Below are 18,276 nucleotides of genomic sequence, written 5' to 3' on the forward strand. Positions count from 1 at the left end.
AGGGGAAACCAGTGAAGCCAAAAGAGATCAAGAAATAATAAAACAGATTCTAAAGAATGAAAAAATAGAACAAAATATGAAACATTAGAAAAACACAGATTTGGAGAACGGATCAAAAAGAGAAAACATAAGAATAATTAGAATGCCTGAAAGTTGGACCAAAAAAAGAACCTTGAGACAATAATGCAAGAAATGGTCCAAGAAAATTGTCCTGGAATGATAGAAGATGAGAGGAAAAGAGAAAGTAGAAACAAGATCCTTTGTAGAAAACATATAGAAATGTCATTGCCAAATTTTGAAACCCGCACCCTCCAGGTCAAACATTTTGCAAAAGAAACACCACCACAACAATTCAAACAAGCTGTTGCTACAATTAGAATTGTACAGGACTTAACAGTAGCCACAAAATCTAACGGATAATCAAAAGAACTAGGCCTGTGGCCAAAAATTTCATAATTAACAATATTATCTATAATATTGAAAGTGAAAAAAAAAAAAAAAAAAAAAGGACATTCAATGAACTTAGCAGATTTTCAGGACTTTCTATCAACCAAACCTGAACTTAAAAAAAAAGGTAACATGTAAGAGCCAATACCAAAGATGAATTTCAACAAACTCAATTTAGACAAATGTTTTTGTTTTGTTGTATTTTTACATGGGAAATGTATACCATATGTTTAAAATTGACATCAACAATAGGGTAGCTCAAAAGAAAGATTGGGGCAGAGTTAAGGTAAAAATAGTAATTAGATAAACAAATGAGGTGCAGAGGAAGAATAGAGGCATTAGAGGAGGTAGGACAGCTCATAGGTCTGAAAACCTGTTCACAACAGGAATGAGTTAAATAGACATTATATACTGTAAAGGGTATAGCACCGTCCAAAATCTATAAAGAAATAAGATAGAAGACAGAGAGGGGGAAGCCAGAAGCAGCTGGTGAGAGAAGAAGACCAGAGCAGGATCAATGGGTGGGGGAGGTTAAGCAATGGCAAGCCAAGTTAAGGAGCACAGAGTCATCAGGGATAGGAAAAGTGTGTGTGTGTGTGTGTGTGTGTGTGTGTGTTTGTATTATATATATGTATGCATAAATGTATCTTTTTTTAATTATAGCCTACTTGGAGGTAGTGGGATGAAAAAGGGAAAAAAAAGAATAAAGTAAAAAAAAATTAGAAAGTGTAGCAGAAAACAAAAAAACAATTTACAAGGAAATAAAGACGGATATTGATAAATATATTTTCTTCTACTTATATCTTTATCTATCTAGCTATACTTTATTGAACTGATATTTTATTATATACTTTTAAATCCTCCCTGATATTCTCCTGGCCACATAATAATGTTTTGTTTTGTTTTGTATTCCTTTTCTGTTTTTTTCTTCTGTTTTTTTTTAAATAAAATAATTTTTAAAAATAAAATATATAGGGTGGCAAAAGCTGTTATGAATTTAATGCTGATTTTAAATAAGTTTGTATTTTGTTAATCACAAAGTTCACATACATTTAAAAATATGTTCAAGAACTTTAGTTTATAAAAAGATATCTTCTTTGTCTCTTATCTTACATTCATCTCTCAATCTACTTTGGACTTAAGGTAATAACTGGTATGATAAACTCGTGCTAAATGTGATAATAAAAAGTCTGCTTCCAGGTATCATGTAACATTTTAAACTTTGATTTTTTGGAAATAAGACTACCATTTTTAACTGTGCCATTTCTCTATTATTTATTTTACATTTGACATTCACACACACAATTATTATAACATGTTCTATTATTCATGTTCTTGTGCTATATAGGTACATTGTACATTAAAAAGAGCATTGTGTAAAAAACCAAAAAAGTTTGAATTCGTAATAGTAGTTTGGTACCCTTTGGCAGTGCAGTCTCTTAATCTCTGAGTCTTTATCTATTTGGACTATCTTTCTTACAAGTTTGTTGTAAGGAAAATATTTTGTAGAATGTAAAACACCACATGAATATGAGAATTGTTTAAAGATCTAAGGTAACACATACCTTATTAGCAGTTCTGGCATAATAATTTATCTTCTGAATTCCAATCCATTCCCCCTCCTTCCCCACTATACTATACAACTTCTTTTGGGTTAAAAATTGGTACTATTACATAGGGAATTGATTTTTATTGTTGCCACACACATTGTGTTGGGTTATTTCAAAGTAAGGACATAGGCAATCTTTGATATTTGGCTACTTTTAGGAGTACATAGAGCAGATCCAGAATGAACATTTCTAAGAATTTCATTGTCATCCTTTCAATTTAATTTTCTTTACCTAGAAGGAGTATAGTTAGATGAGTTAACTAAATAGACAGAATGTTACTTAATTGAACAGATAATTTTGTTGCTTTAGAGTTTGAAAGGTAGGGTTGCTTTCAGATGTCTCAGATAAAATAGAAAAGTTTCTAGTCTTATCACCCATGCTACTATTACATAATATAAAACCTTACACTTGTAGATTTGAAATGAACCTCAGAGTATATCAATTCCAATGCCATTATAAATAAGAAACATTCCACATGTGTTTTTATAAAAAGTTTGACAATGGGATAAGGATTTTATTTACTCGGGCAACCTATTTGGCTTTTGGAGGGTTCAAATTATTAAATTTATTTTTTTATATTGAAACAAAATATGCCCCTTCCCTTGATCCTACTTCTGACTTCTGAGACTAAGTAGTGCTTTTCATAATAATCTTTAATAAATATAGTCTGAACTATCCTGAAAAAGAACTTGAATTATGCAAGGAAATTTACTAAATTGTGATTTAGAATCAAAGGTTATTCAGAGAAACATCAAACTTAGAATAAATGATGCAGAGGAAAGTAAACAAATTCAGAAAAACAGCACATAAAATAAATACTATAAAGGTAAAGAACACTAAAAGTAAACCAAATCTTCATTCTTGACCTTGGAAAAGAAGTAAAGATTCTATTTCTATTCTTTGATTGGAGACACATACTATCATGGGTATGGAATGTTTCATACCTTAACAGTGGGATTCTACATTTTTTTTCTTTATTAATGGGAAATAAGAAATTAGCATATATTTGAAAATGAAGTGAAAAAGAAATGCCTTGATAAAATGTAAAAAATGAAAATATGAGAAGTATAGCTACTTTGGAGTTTTCTAAGCACACAATTTATTATAAAAAATGAACTGTTTCCATATAACAATACAGTAAAGAAAGAAATAGTGATGGCTTAAATACTTCACAATTTTCTCTTTATTTTTCTTTTAAAGCTGAATTTGTAAAACTATCCTCAAATTTGAAGCACCTATTGGGTTAAGTAGGTTTTGCAAGGAATTGAATGGGAAGGTTATAAGAACTATGTAGAAACCTGAATAAAACTGTCATGCTGCTGAATACAGTTATTTGAGATCCAAGTGTTTTCTGAATTATATCTTTTTTTCTAGCTTTCTCTTTGTTATGCTCTCAAGCCATTTAACAAGCTTTTCAGGTTTCCAAGTGACATTATTTAGTCTTGTGGATATTATCACTGTGGATAAGTAATATGTTTCCTATTAAAAAAATGTTAGGCTTTGAAAATTTTCTGGATATATATTGTAAAATTAAGTATCATTCGATCTTGATTTTCTCAGTTCACTAAAGTGTGGCATGCTATGAGAAATTGTTTGGTAATTTACTTCAGGAATGAAATTTTAAACCTTTTTCATATTAGCCCTTTAACTCATGATTTATTTTCTAGAAATTATAGTTTGCCTCATGCAGATCTTATTACTCTCAGATATTAATGAGGTTGAACTAGTATGCAGATATGTATCTTTTTAAGTTGTCATCACACTTCACATGTTTTCCTAAGTAATTCAGTGAAAGAGGTAAGTCTTTTAAATTGTAATATAAGGTGATGTTTTATTAAATATAATAACAACGGGCCATAGCAAATCGTGCCATAGTATTTGATGTGTGATATCTTAGGAATGAAGTAATGGGGAGGCAGCATAATGAGATGGAGATCCCCCTGCATTAGAACCATTTGCCCTTAGTCGTTTAGCCTCTTCTGTAAAACGATAGAATTGGATTATATAACTTTAAGATCTTTCTCACTTCTAACATTGACCAAGGCAGTGAACAGTAGAAAAATCAGTGACTCAGTTCAAATTCCTCTTTACTACCTTGCACGAGTCACTTAACCTATTTCCTCATCTATAAAATAAGAAGGTCTGAAATCTCGTCCAATTGTCTCTCATTCTTATGAACTCTTTAATTTATAATAATTCTGAGAGCTGTAGAATTATGGAATATCTTAATTGGAAAAGATCATAGAGTACCCTAGGCAGAGTTTGAAAATGGAGAGTCATGTACATGATGACTATATACATAAACATATTTTCACACATGTAATTTGACTTTTCTTAGAAATTCCTACATATCAGGTACAATGGTATTTTCCTGCCTTAGTGTGTATTAATTTATTAAAAGTGACATTTAAATTTCCCTTGCCACATACTTTGCCTATCCTATATGCTTTTGAAGCAACCACAATTACCCAGTTATGGTCCCCAATGAACTTTTCATCAGGGATTTTACCTAATGATACATTGAAGCTTTTCTTTGGATGAGGGTAAACACATGATCTTCTAGAAAATAGCCTGCTATAACCCTCATTGCTAGTTTTTCTACAAAGTGGCTACCAGTGAATTTTGATCATGACTAATAATTGTTATTAGTCATCATGCAAATGAAAAGCAGTGGCATCATGTAATTTTTTTCCCTTCAATTTCTTTTCTTCTTTTTTTTTTTTTACTTATTTAATATATTTCCCCAGTTATATCCAAAATAATTTTTTAAATTTGTTTTTAAAATTTTTGAGTCCTCAGTTCTCTCCCTTATTCCCAATCACAATTAAGAAACTACATGCAAAGTTATGCAAAGCATTTCCATAAAAGTCAAGTTGTGGGGGGAAAAAAGATCCTCCAACCTTAATGAAAATAAAAAATTAAAAAAAAAAAGAAAGAAGAGAGAGAGAGAATGCTTCAATCTATATTCAGCCACAATCAGTTCCCTTTGTGGGTATGGATAGAATTTTTCATCATAAGTTCTTCAGAATAGTCAGATGATTGTACTACTGAAAATAGCGATGTCATTTACAGCTGGTCAAACCAGAATGTTGTTATTACTTTATATATGGTACATTTCACTTTGCTTGAGTTCATGAAGGACTTTTCAAGTTTGTTTGTTTGTTTCTGAGTATCCTGCTCATCCTTTGATATAGAACAATAATATGCCATCACAAACACATACCACAGTTGATTGAGCCATTCCCCAATTGATGGGCATCCCCTCAATTTCCAATTTTTTTTTTTTTTGGCCCAGAGAAGAGCTACTACATCATGTAATTTAAAAAAAATTTTTTTTGAACTTCCATGCCTTTTGTGCGATTTCATTTTAATAAATTTAATTTTAATATTCCCAAAATTATTAGATTTCACAGTATTTCAGAACAAAGTAATAAACCTCCATTGTTAAGCTGACTGAGGAAAGCTGTCCAGTTTCTGCCATTGCCATACCATGCCATAGTATGTATAGTGCACTGAATAAATAAGGCTTCCTATTCAGGGCATTAGCCTAATATTATCTTTATTATTATCTTTCCAATTATACTTTCTCTGGATTAGGGAACATAACTGAAAGTCAGTCAGTAAACATTTATTAGCATCTGATATGTACAAGACACATACATGCACATATGTGTGTGCATACATGTATATATTTATATGTGCACACACACAACAAGATGTTATAAATGTTTGATAGACAGGCCTTGACAGCAGATTGAATATGGAGAATAAGGAAGAGAGGATGGTGGTATTCTTGATGGTAGAGAAGTTTGGAGTGGGAAATATAATGAATTTAGTTTGGGTTGGTAAGTTAAAATACCTACAGGATACTCTGTTTAGTATCTCCAATAGGAATTTGAAGATGTGAATCTGGGTCTTAGGAACTAAATTATAGCTGGATAAGTAGATTTGAAAATCTTAAACATAATGCTGGTTGAATTCATAGGAACTGATGAGATCACTCAGGAAAATGGTATTAAAGAAAACAAATTCCAATGGGATATTCATATATAGCAGGAGTGATAAAAATTTGGATCCAACAAAGAAGACTGAGAAAGAACAGTCATTGGTAGTAGGAAAACCTGGAAAAGATAACATTCTGAAAACTTAGAGAGAATTCCAAAGAGAAGAAACTGATTGATATATCAATGGCTGCAGAGAGGCCAAGAAGGATGAGAATTGAGAAAAACTTTTTAGATTTGGCAACTCAAAGATTGTTGGTAACTTTGGAGAGAACAATTTTGATTGAATAAAAGGATTGGAAGCTAGACTATAGAAAGTTGAAAGGAAAAGAAGTGGAGATGTTTACAAAGAAAGCACCTATTCTAGATAACCTTCTTAAGGAGTTTAGCCCCAAAAGGGATGTGAGAGGGTGATGAATCTGGCAAGAATGAATGGGTCATATGAGGGCTTTCTGAGGGAGTGGATTTGGACATGTTTATAGGCAATATGGAAGCAGCCAGTAGACAGAGAAATTGAAGAGAAGTTAGAGAATGAGGACTATAGAGGAGGTAATCTGCTGGGGAAAATAGGCTTGTGTGAGATAACTTGTGCATTTAGATGGCTTAGCTTTTAGCAAGAAGGGCCATTTCTTCATGTGATTTGCATATAGCATCAATGTTTAACACAGTCCCTGGCATATAACAGACATGAAATAAATGTTGATTGATTGATGTGATATGATGTTGGAGGAGGAGATAATAATAGAAAGCAACTGGGTAATATGAGATAGGAAGGAAAGGGAGAACTTGACAGATGACCTCTTTTTTTTTTTTTTCAGTTGATGACGAAATAAGATCTTTTGCAGTAGAACATAGGGAGAATCATGAGAAATTTGAGAAAGGATGAAAAGGCTTGGAAGAACTGCTATGATAAATGAGATAGCAATTTGACTAAGGAAGTATAAAAGGATTGCCTTGAAGCAGTGAGAACTTAGTTGAAATTATGTAACATAAATTTTTGTGGACCTAGTCTGCATGATTTTGTGATTTTTCTCCAGCTTCATTCATTAGCTTGGAGGAGCAGAGGCAACAAGTGATGGGAATGATCAAAAGCCAAACTTTGGTAGAGCAAGTTTGGTGATGTTCTAAGTGGGACAAGGGACTCATCAAATGAGAACATTATAGAGTTGAACTCCTTTTGTCAGAGGACAGTGTTTCTAGGACATACATGATGGTCTAGGAAACCACTGAGAAGTCAAGAGATTGATGGAGTTTTATAGTGTGGACAAAGGACAAGGGTGTGGTAGCAAGGCTAGGGGGAGAAGTGAAATGACAATGGATTGTGATCAGATAGAGGAATTTCAGAAATCATTAATGTAGAAGTAGAATATTTGTGGGTGTTGGTAAGATTAAAAATGTGAACATTCTTATGCATGGCTGAGGTCTCATGAAGGAGTAGACCAATGAGAAATAAATAAGCTTGAAGAACTATGAAGTTAAGAGGTAGCTAAGCCATAATCACTCCCATATGTCAGTGCCTCTTGAATAGATGAAACTCTAAGTCCTGTAAGCATCTCAAATTTAACATATCTGAAACAGAACTTACCTTCCTCTACTAAAACCTTCCATCTTCTGAATTTCAGTATCATTGTTTGAATGTACCACAATTCTATAGTCACTTAGCTGCACAACCTCAGCTTATTTACATTTTGCTTTCATCTCATCAATTCAGGGTCAAATACTGGTTTTGCTTTCACAGCATCTCTACTCCTTTCTATTCAGAAAGCCATAATTCTTGTTCAGGCATAAATGAACTCTCCTGAACAACTTAAATAGTTTTCTAACTGGTGTTCCTATTTCAGCTCTAATTTATTCTCCTGCCAGGATGACTTTTCTAAAGTGTGGGTCTGATTTTGTCATTTGTCTCTGCTCCATGAATTCAAGGCTCCTGCCATTTATCTCTAGGATCAAATATAAGCTGCTGGGTTTAACATGTAAAACTCTTCACCTAACCTGCTCCTTTCTTTCCTTTGTGGTCTCTCATATTTCCTTTCCATGCAGTCTACACATAGTGTCACTGGCCTACTTGGCATTCTTAAAACATAACACTCAATTTCCTTTGTACTGACAGTTATTTTTGACTGTTTTGCCCCCTTACCTCTACTCCCAAATTCCTTCAAAATTCACCTCATAGACCAGAAAAGAAGCCTTTCCTGACCCTTTCTGTTGCTTTCCAGTTGCTTATGCCATTTCCTTTCAGATGATTTTATATTTGTAGCATATATCTTATAGATACTTCCATAATTTTATTTTACATATTGTCTCCTGCATTAGAATGTTTATTCCTTGATGGCAGGTATTCTATTCTGTCTTGTTTTGGTTTTTGCCACTCTTTGTATCCCGACTATTTATCCCAGTACATAGCACATATTGAACACTTAATTAATATTTATTTACTGAGAAACTTGTTTTCTATTGGGGAAGATATGTGCCTTGATTTTAAAGCACTCTGGCTGGACCTAAACTGTCTAATGAAGAAAAAAACAAGAGGTATTGAAGGATTTTAACTTTTTTTCTTCATCTTTAATATCATTAACTTATTATCAGCTGTAGTAAAGTAAGTTCTCTATGATCACTGGATATTACTCTCAGGGATTATTATGACAGTATCTAATGACCTCCATAATCCAAGATGAAGCTGCAGTGTAACAGAGAACTGTAATAAGTTGTTCCTATATCTTAATTGAAAGTTCTTTAGCTTATGAGTTGGTAGCACTTTAAATATGCTTTTTTTTTTTTTTTTTTTGGAAGAGGCAATTGGGGTTTAGTGACTTGCCCAGGGTCACACAGCTAAGAAGTATTAAGTATCTGAGACCAGATATGAACTCAGGTCGTCCTGACTTCAGGGTTGGTACTCTATTCACTGCACTATCTAGCTGCCCTTAAATATACTTTTTAATGATTTTTGTTTCACAGATGTCATATTCTTTTGATATGATTATTCATTAAAATGTAACTAAGTGTAATTATGTAAATGTAATTAAAAACTCTAGGAAAATTACTAAGGGGGAAGTAAATTTTCTTAGATCTTCTTTTTTGATGCTGAATTATACTGACTTCATATTTTCAGAATGTATTCAACAGGTTATTGTATTTAACTGTTGGAAAGTTCAGAAGTCACTGACTTCTTTAAAAATATTAAAAGAAAAATAATTTGAAGAAATTCTAGCTGTCTCAGTGAGACAGTGTTCAAGTTGAATTGCACAGGAAAAGCACTGGAAAGAATGTCATCAGGAATTGTATGGCTAGAAAATAAGGTGGACCAGTTACAAAGCAAGCAAGCAAAAACACTGATAGTTATCCCATATAGTCATATTGTCTAGAAAATGTCAAGAACTCTGAAGAGACTCATGGTACATTGAGTGAAATCCTTATTGCAGATTCACAGGACATGAACAAAAATCACCTGGATCCATCAAAACATTAAATATTTCCTAAGTTGATGTGAAATTTTGCTCTTTTGTTTAATAGGTACAGCTGCCTTGGAAGAAGATGCCCAGATTCTTAAAGTTATTGAAGCATATTGCACAAGTGCCAAAACCCGCCAAACACTCAATTCAAGTAAGTTTAAACATGAGTTATGTTGACTTGGTACCTGGACATGATTATTACTAGAGCAAAATGTTCAATATTGGAGGCAGAGCAGCCACCAAAAGTAATCAGTGACCACTGATCAGATGCCTGAATTGTTTTTGATCTTTGGAGCTTGGATGGTTTTGCATATAAAATGAGGATCCCACACTAGCATCTTGAAAATATTTAAAGGGATCTTAGTTATCTGTAATAGAAGAACGTGGTGTTACTGCATAAGTCTTTATTTAGATGGTGTTTCAAGATAGATTTTCTTTCTTGGAAAATAGTAAAGAGAGGGAAACTGGGGAAAACACTAATATCATATCTCAGTCACGTGAACTGGTGGCAAGAAGAAGTCTCTGAACAATTTTTCACTGAAAGGAATTGCTGACTATTTGCTAATCAGAATGAAAATAAGGTCACTTGAGCTTAAAAAAATTTTTGTGTAGTAACATACTTATATAATATTTTGAGGTTTACAAAGTATGTTTCACTTTAATTTGTAAGGTAATTGGTTAGAAAAAGTTCTTCATTAGATGCCAGTATCACTTTAGTTGACTTATATATTGTTGTCTAGATCCTATTATCTCAAGATGCCTTTTAGACAGTAGCAGACCTTTCTTTTCCACAGTGAGAGTGGAAAATATTAGTACAGGTAGATTATAGTGCATTATTTTTCTTTAGAAAATGGTCTCATTTTATTCCTGTTTTCACCATTTGGCTGAGGCTGAACAAGTAGTAGTTATGTTGAACACAGTTCTCCTGTTCTGGCTTTACAGTGTGCAATAATAATTTGCCCTATTAGCTGTATAGAAGACAAAGCCCTCTTTTTAGAGAAGTCCAGATTGTCCTTTCTGTGGATAAACTAGCAGAAAGGACTGACAAGTTTTATAATACCTTGGCATCCAGTTTTTGGTTTGAAGAATTATGCTTAATGCATTTTAGTATCTTCCCTAAATAATTTTGTGATGTTCTTTAAGTTGTGTGTTTGTGTGTTTGTTTTTAATTCCACTTAACTCAATACATAACTACTGAGCATCTAATATACAGATTAATTGCTAGCGCTTAACATTGCCTGTTATTTTTAAAAACTAGCTATTACATTCTTACATTTTTTAAAACTTGAATCATTTTTTAATGCATCTTGACAACAAATTAGAAAAGATTCTTAAAAACCTGAAAGTCTATAAAAGAGAATTTTAGGTTCAAGATCAGATTTTATGTTTATAATTCTACTTTCGGAGTGGACTTTCAGAGTATTTCACAAAGATAATGTGAGGATTAGATTGATCTGGTTGATTTATCAGTGTGTTTAATAACTTTTTTTGAGTTTTTGCTACCTTAGTTTCATCTTTTGCTGAGAATCCTCTGAATACTACATTCAGAATATACCATTTTTTCCCATATGATCCAAAATAAAATTTGATTGCTGCCTCTGTATATGTATATATACATGTGTGTATGTGTATATATACATACACACATACATAGACAGCAATCAGATTTTGTTTTTATATATATTTTTCATTTATATATTTATAGGGGATAGACATTAAGAAAGTTCCTCTGACAATTTTTTTTTTAAATCCATAGATATTCATTTGCTTAAGCTCTGTCTTACTGATATAAAGCATTACTGGTTATTTTTATGTGTAATGAATATATTTTTAAATAAAGCAAAATCAACACCTTACATCAACAATGTTTATTTATAATTAGTCTCAATCACCCAGGCAGATATTCTCTAAAATTCCTTGTTCTCTTTTTATTATTGCAGAGTGTGCTGGGTACATACAATTTATTATAATATTCAGAATCCACAGCTTTTATATGTTTTTTTAATGTTGTCTAAATCTTGTAATTTATAATGAATAGATTATAAATCTAGTTTTGATGCCATTTTGACTTTTAGTAGATTCCTTTTCATTCACTTTTCACCCAGCAAAATAGAGATTAAAATGCTTCTTAATTTTAGGTTTCTGGAAAAGTGCCCTGTATTAGATATAAGTCTAACAAGGATCATTTAAATCCATTTTAAAATTATTACTTAGCTACTAGTTTTAAACTTTTCTTATTCTATGAAGACTTTAACCAACTACCAGAATTGATTGGTTTACTCTTGTTTCTTGTATATCCTCTATGGCAAAAAGTATTTGAGGTGACATACAAAGTAGCTGATGTGAATTCAGAAATCTTGGGTAATACACAGATGTGTAATTAGCCTGTGAATAATTAAGAAATGACTATATATAAAGTGTTGTGTAAAAATATTTAGAATTAATTACAGATATTTTTAGAATGAATAAAATAATTATATTAATGGTTCCTTTGGATGTCAAAAAGTTATTGTAATTGGTCTTGTTAAAAACATTTTAAAATTTCAAATATTTCTTAAGAAAAATTTTTTAACTAATGGTCTCAGAGAAATTAAGTCACATAGGATTTTATTTTCTCTAGTGCAAGTTGTGTTTTTCATAGTTATGAGATGTTGCCATAGAACATGCTCATGGCTTTGCTGCTTCTGGCTGCCTGAAGGCGATTGACTACTGTAATTTGCACACATCTACCCATGTGCTACTATGCCTCTCTATGATTTCCATTATTCCTGAACAAGAAAAGCATTGGACATTGCATTATTTTTAAAAAATTATTATTATTATTATTATTATAGTCACAATACAAAATAAGAACTTCTATTAAAGTATGCTTTTATTTATGAGACAGAGTAATGATAGAGGGATGGTTGGGTTGAAGCTCTTATGCTATTATCTTGTGACAAATTTACCTAGACCACCTAAAACCACATCCAGGGTTGGGGAAAAATATCCCTTTTTTTTTTTTCCTAAAAAATTAGTAAGAGCAATACTTAAAATGAAATATGTTCAGTGTGCATTATTAAAATCAGTTCATGATTAATGTGCTTCTGAATACGGGAAGACTTTGTAAGCTAAAAGAATGTCTTGTTGATATCTGTTGCTAGGCAATAATAGTCACTTTCCTCACAGAATCTGCCTTCCTATTTTCAATAAAAATGGTCCTCTGCTTATTCTTGTTAAGGCTTGGAAACAGAATTAACTTCGGTGTGACCAAGAGAAGGAGCAAAGAGAGAGTTATTCCCATGGTGGATTGTTACAAATAGAGGAAATCTTTTTGTTTAACTTTGGGTGTTTATGCCAATGGAGGATCCCACCTCCTTACTTATTCTTTACCCTGTTTTTTTGTGTTTCTGGACAGCTGTACCTAAACAAATCCCTTCAGCTGCTCTTGGAGTCTTTTCAGCCATTTTGTTCCTGCTTGCTTTCAGTATCCTCTTTTTCACATTAGCAACTTTGCTAATTTCTTTTCTTGATTCTATTCTTTAGTTTCAGTGCTCCCAATCAGGGTTCACATCCTAGTTAATATAAATACAAAATGTTTATGATGCAGCCACCTCCCACGGGCTTTTGGTTTTGAATATTTTTATTGGCTTAATTTTCATGAATTCCATTAAGAAGCTTGGCTACACACACCCAAAATATGGCATGGGAGGTGGGAAAAAGAGAGGGAAATGGATTTTGTTTAATTCCTTTCTCCGCTCTGAAATTTTTACAGTGGTCATATTTGAAAAGGTAAGTTTAGGCACACTCTTCCTCTTCGCCCATTCATTAAGATGACTACTGGTGATTTCTAGTCTTGGCAGAGAGCTAACTGAAGAAGTAAAGAAGTATGTAAAAAATATTTGGCAGTCTGCCAATCCGTCCTTTTAATGACTGGGACATGTCTTAAGTAGCCATTTTCTATTTACAAATATTGAAATATTGAAACAGACTCATTTGTTGTGTATTTTAAAATTTTTAATGTTATTGGTTAATGGTCATACACTTACAGAATTGCCTTTTGTAGTAGAACTTAATACTTTTTAAAGATTCAAAAATGAGTAACAATTTAAAAATTAAGTTTAAACATTGTGATCTAGTTTTATTCTTAAAGAGATGATCTAGCTTTATTTTGCTATTCTTTATTCTAAATTGTGCTTAGAGTATGAAAGCCCAGACAGAAATAAGGATAGATAAGCTTTGATGCCTTTTTTGTTAACAATATTTTCTCTTTTCCTTCTCTTCCCATCACCTTTTTTGCTTTTGTTTCATGTTTTTTGGTTGTGGCTATTCCTGTATGTTTTCCTCCTCATCCCACCTCTGCCTATCCTCATCTGCCATTTCATTTCACCCATACATCCTTAGCATGGCAAGGCACTGACCTGATGCATAATCACGTCTTGGCTGATGATGACCAATCAAGTCTAGACTCCTTGGGTCGTCGCAGTAGCCTTTCTCGTTTGGAGCCTTCAGACCTCTCGGAAGACTCTGACTATGACAGTATATGGACAGCCCATAGTTACAGAATGGGTTCTACATCTCGTAAGAGCTGTTGCTCATATATCTCTCACCAGAACTAATGCACTTCTGAGCTTTTCTTAACAAATGCTTGTTGTATCACAGCCTGCTTTTCTTAGATGTTTTCTCGCTGTTCCTCGTCTCTTTTTAATGTGATATTTTAACAACTTTTGAGAGCGTTTCTGATATTTTCCATTGTACATGGTGGAGGCTTGATTGCCAACTTAAATACACATTCAAATACCTGACTACAGAAGGGAGAGAGTATATTCACTTAAGGATATACTTGAGTTGGTATTTTTGTTGTTGTTGTTGTTGGGTTTTTGTTGTTGTTGTTACTTTACTATTATTGATAGCTGTTGATTTGTAGCTCCCAATGGTTTGTTTTTTGACTATGTCAGTGTAGCACTGTTTCCTTTTTTTGGATTCAGTAGTGTGAACGTTTTGTATTTTGTACTGAAACCATATAGGTTTGTGATCTAAGTGCCAGCAATATGGAGATATTTTTAGCCTTATTATGGTTGAATTTTCTATGTATGATAAACACACAGATTAAAAAGGCATGGAATAAAATAGCAGTGAGAAAGATAAAAATGTGCAGTGAAAGTACTACAAAATTAATTCAGACTTCATAGAGCTGAACAATCTGCCAGGAGCATTTAATAATCATCATGAGCCTTCTTTACACTGTTAGCATAGTTCTTTGCCTTGACAGGTATGAATGAAGAAGGATCTACTTCCTAAGTTGAGGTTGTATCTTCAGTCCGCAGAACTCCATGCTTCATGATATGGTCCTGGGAAAACAATATTTATGCTTATCCTGATATTCCCTGTTTGACCATAGTATGGAAGTTCCCCAGGTGAAAATGTTGTGGACTTCATTTAAGTGCCCAGTTGTTGTGGAGCATTTTCAACCCCTTCTCTTAGACAACCACTACCATTTATTCAAATGAGAATAATTCCTGCTACATGATACCAAGGAAGTGTATATGTGTATACACATACTGCCAAAAGTTGAGGTTCTGAAAGATTCCGCATTTAGCCTTTGAAACTCATAGGTAGACTGTGCTTAGGCTGGCTTTTGGTAGGTATACTTAGAGATCAAATGCTTTGGCTTCAGTCATAGCTTTGGCTGCACCCCTGACATATGTATTTACTGTGTATGTAATAGCCATGAACACACATTTATTTGTTTTCAGCAACCAACTGCAGTGAAACCTTGTTACAACAATCCCATATGTATGCAAAATCCTTCCTATATTGGGATGTTTAAGCCTTTTCTAAAATTCAGAAGGCTGCCATGCAGTTCACAGTTAAGGGGAAAAAAAATTTCTTAGAGCTTAAAAAAAAGAAAAGAAAGAAAAATATTCCCCAGTCTCTTAGGATTTGTTGAAGAGGGTTTCACTGGCCTCACTCAGACTCTAATTTTTGCTTCACACAGAACTGAATGTGATAACCCTGTTACATTCAGTTGTAGCTTTCAAATCTGCATTTGGGTCATTACTAGAGGGAAATTTGTGTTTTCTTCAAGTGATAATGTATTTGGTGTCAAAATAGAACCATAGTATTGTTTTAAGTATTTATTGAAATCAGCATCAGGAAACAAAATGCCATAATAAATGAAGAATAACATTTGAGTATTTTCATTTCTTCCTTTCCTTAGGGTGGCTGTAATTCCAGGTGACTGTAATCTGCCTCTCCCTTTATCTCCCCTCCAAGTCCCCAAGCATATCTACACATGCACAAATCTTTGGATTCAGTGTCATAGTTTTCCTTTTTTATAGAATTATAGCACAATTTGTATATTTATTTATTTCCTGGATGGTGGAGCCTGTTGCTCACCAGTCCAAAGGTGCTAATAAATTTCTGCCAAACCTGAGTGAAAAATCCAATAGACTTAGCACTTCGTGTTTTAATGTGATATGAGTTGATTGTACAAGGAAGGTGAGTCTTGATGAAATAATTTAGCAAAGCCGCTCATCTTAGAAATTTCAGTTGGCTGCACTGTAGCCACTGATTTATTTATTTTCCCAGTATTTCATATTTAAAGAAGGTTGGCCAATGCAAATTGAAAAGTTCACCAAAAAAGAGAGAAATATTTTAAGAATCCAGAGTCCTTTATTGATTTTTCAAGGTTTATGTGTACAGTTGATTCACATGGAGAATTGAATTTTCTAGGAAAGTTCACAGTACTACAATATATATGTTCACTTTGTAATGCAATCAATCTAGAAGTAATATAGTTTTCATTTTAATTTTCATATCATTATCTTTTTATGATATTTAACTTGTGGGACAAATATTTATTAATGCTTTCTGCATTGTTTTCAAGGCCATTATTAAGAACTCTGTTATGTCCATTTACTGTGTTACTGTACCTATAACCATGATATTGAAATATAGTTCCTGCACTTGAATTTTTCTTTATAATACTAAGGAACTTTTTGGTAATACAGATCTGAAGTTTTTATTATGCTTTATGCACCAAAGTCTTTCTTTATTATAGAAGCTAATTACCGTCATTATGGTGATATTTTTTTGTTGATGTTAAGCTCACTATAGAATAAGAAAAATCTCATGGGGTGCTTATTTGCTTTTCTGGGATTTTTTTTTTTTGTTGTCTTTTGGGTTTTTAATTTGTTTTGTTTTTTGTCTTACACCATTAACTGTTGTGAACTTATTTAAAAGTATTAGTGATGCAGGCTTTAACATACTAACAAAAAGATATACCAGTGTGGCAATGATGGTATGCAGTCCAAAGGTTCAGTGTTTCTATTTTTGTGGAACTTAAACTGATAATAATAGTACCTTATGTTTATGCAATTTTGTAATATATGTGTATAGTTAGTATAATAATGAACAAATGAAGAATATGAATTAGAAGGTAGGTGTGAGCCATTGTCAGTATTTTTACACATGGCTTAAATGATGTTTCCAATGAATTAATATTTATCATAAATCACATTATGATCTATTACTTGAGTGTTTTGCATAAAGTTGCCAAAACACAGTGCGATGTAAATAGTGACACAAAGCATTGAAATATATATATATATACATATATAGAAACATACATACATATATATTGTGGATTTCATTTGTGAATGGGAAAAGCCATCTTTTAGTAGGTGACTGCCGTTTGAGAATATAAATTGGATGTATATCTGAATGTTGCATTGTATTGTACAGTATGCATATTATTGTTGTAGTTGCATATGGCAATGAAGTGTTTGTTTTATTAAAAAAAAGACATCTGTTATGTACAGTTGAAATAAATTTTGCATTTGCTAGCCTGTGGCTTTTAATATTTAATTGTCACATGGGGGAAAACAGAATAGCTTAAAATTTTATATTATTTGGCTGTTCTCCTAAAAATCACATTGTACAAATGAAAGCCAGATGATAAAGCATTTTTTCAAAAGCCTTCCCTGGCAGTAGATTTTGCATTTTCTCACAGTTAAAAATGTTCTAAATAATGTTTGATTATTCCTTTCAATTTATTTGTTCTTCTGTCCATTTCTTTCTAATTTTTTTCTTTCAAAAATTATTCAGTCACCAAAAGTTAAATCTTCTACAGAAAAAAAAAAAAAAAAAAAAAACATTTCTCTCCCCAGTCCCAGTTTGCCAAAAATGGAGATAAGAAAAACTTTTATTTTGATTTGAGAAAAAGTCCTTGCACTTTCTCTCTGACGCTGCTTAGGAAAGTGGGAGAGCGATAAAAATAAATATGAAGTATTCACTAAAAGGATGTTAGACTTTGGCTAGAAACAAACAAAAAAATTGCATTTCATTATAACCTTATCTATAGCAATATCCATGTTAGCTCCTGAAGTATTTTTATTAAAAAATTAGGTTCTTCTTTCAAGTTAATGAGATAATATTATTTTCTTTTTTAAAAAAATAAAATAGATGAGTATTAGAAGTATTAGTATTAGAAGACATTTCACATTTGTAATGTGTTCATAATCTTGCCAATCTTATAAAGATTTCTCTGGACTCAACTGCTTAAACAGTTTCTTAGAAACTTGTCTATTTTAGGTTGGTTTTTATTACCACAAACCCATTTTGAAAATGGAAATTGCATTCTATTAAACCTCTTGTTATTAAGGAGTTTGGTAAAATATTACTGTTTTTTAGTAGAGTTTGGTAAACAGCACATAGACTTGAAAGTCAAGCCTCACTCATAATGTGGCCTTAGTCGGGTTTCATCACTCTCTGGTCTTTTTGATCATT

The 18,276-nt window shown here is 32.5% G+C and overlaps 1 protein-coding gene across 8 annotated transcripts in view; it reads left to right on the forward strand.

The window, feature by feature from the left end:
- The window catches only part of ARHGEF7 (Rho guanine nucleotide exchange factor 7), a 329,493-nt gene that overhangs the window by 302,187 nt on the left and 9,030 nt on the right, over nucleotides 1-18,276 (forward strand). For 6 of the 8 annotated variants that reach the window (XM_074299548.1, XM_074299551.1, XM_074299549.1 and 3 more), the window contains 2 exons: nucleotides 9,569-9,658; nucleotides 13,891-14,067. In XM_074299548.1, the coding sequence (XP_074155649.1) occupies nucleotides 9,569-9,658; nucleotides 13,891-14,067 (267 nt within the window). The remainder of the gene's footprint in view (nucleotides 1-9,568; nucleotides 9,659-13,890; nucleotides 14,068-18,276) is intronic. The other 2 variants (XM_074299550.1, XM_074299555.1) reach the window with 1 other exon arrangement.

This window comes from Sminthopsis crassicaudata, chromosome 3, assembly GCF_048593235.1.
Source record: "Sminthopsis crassicaudata isolate SCR6 chromosome 3, ASM4859323v1, whole genome shotgun sequence".
NCBI classification, from domain to species: Eukaryota; Metazoa; Chordata; class Mammalia; order Dasyuromorphia; family Dasyuridae; genus Sminthopsis; species Sminthopsis crassicaudata.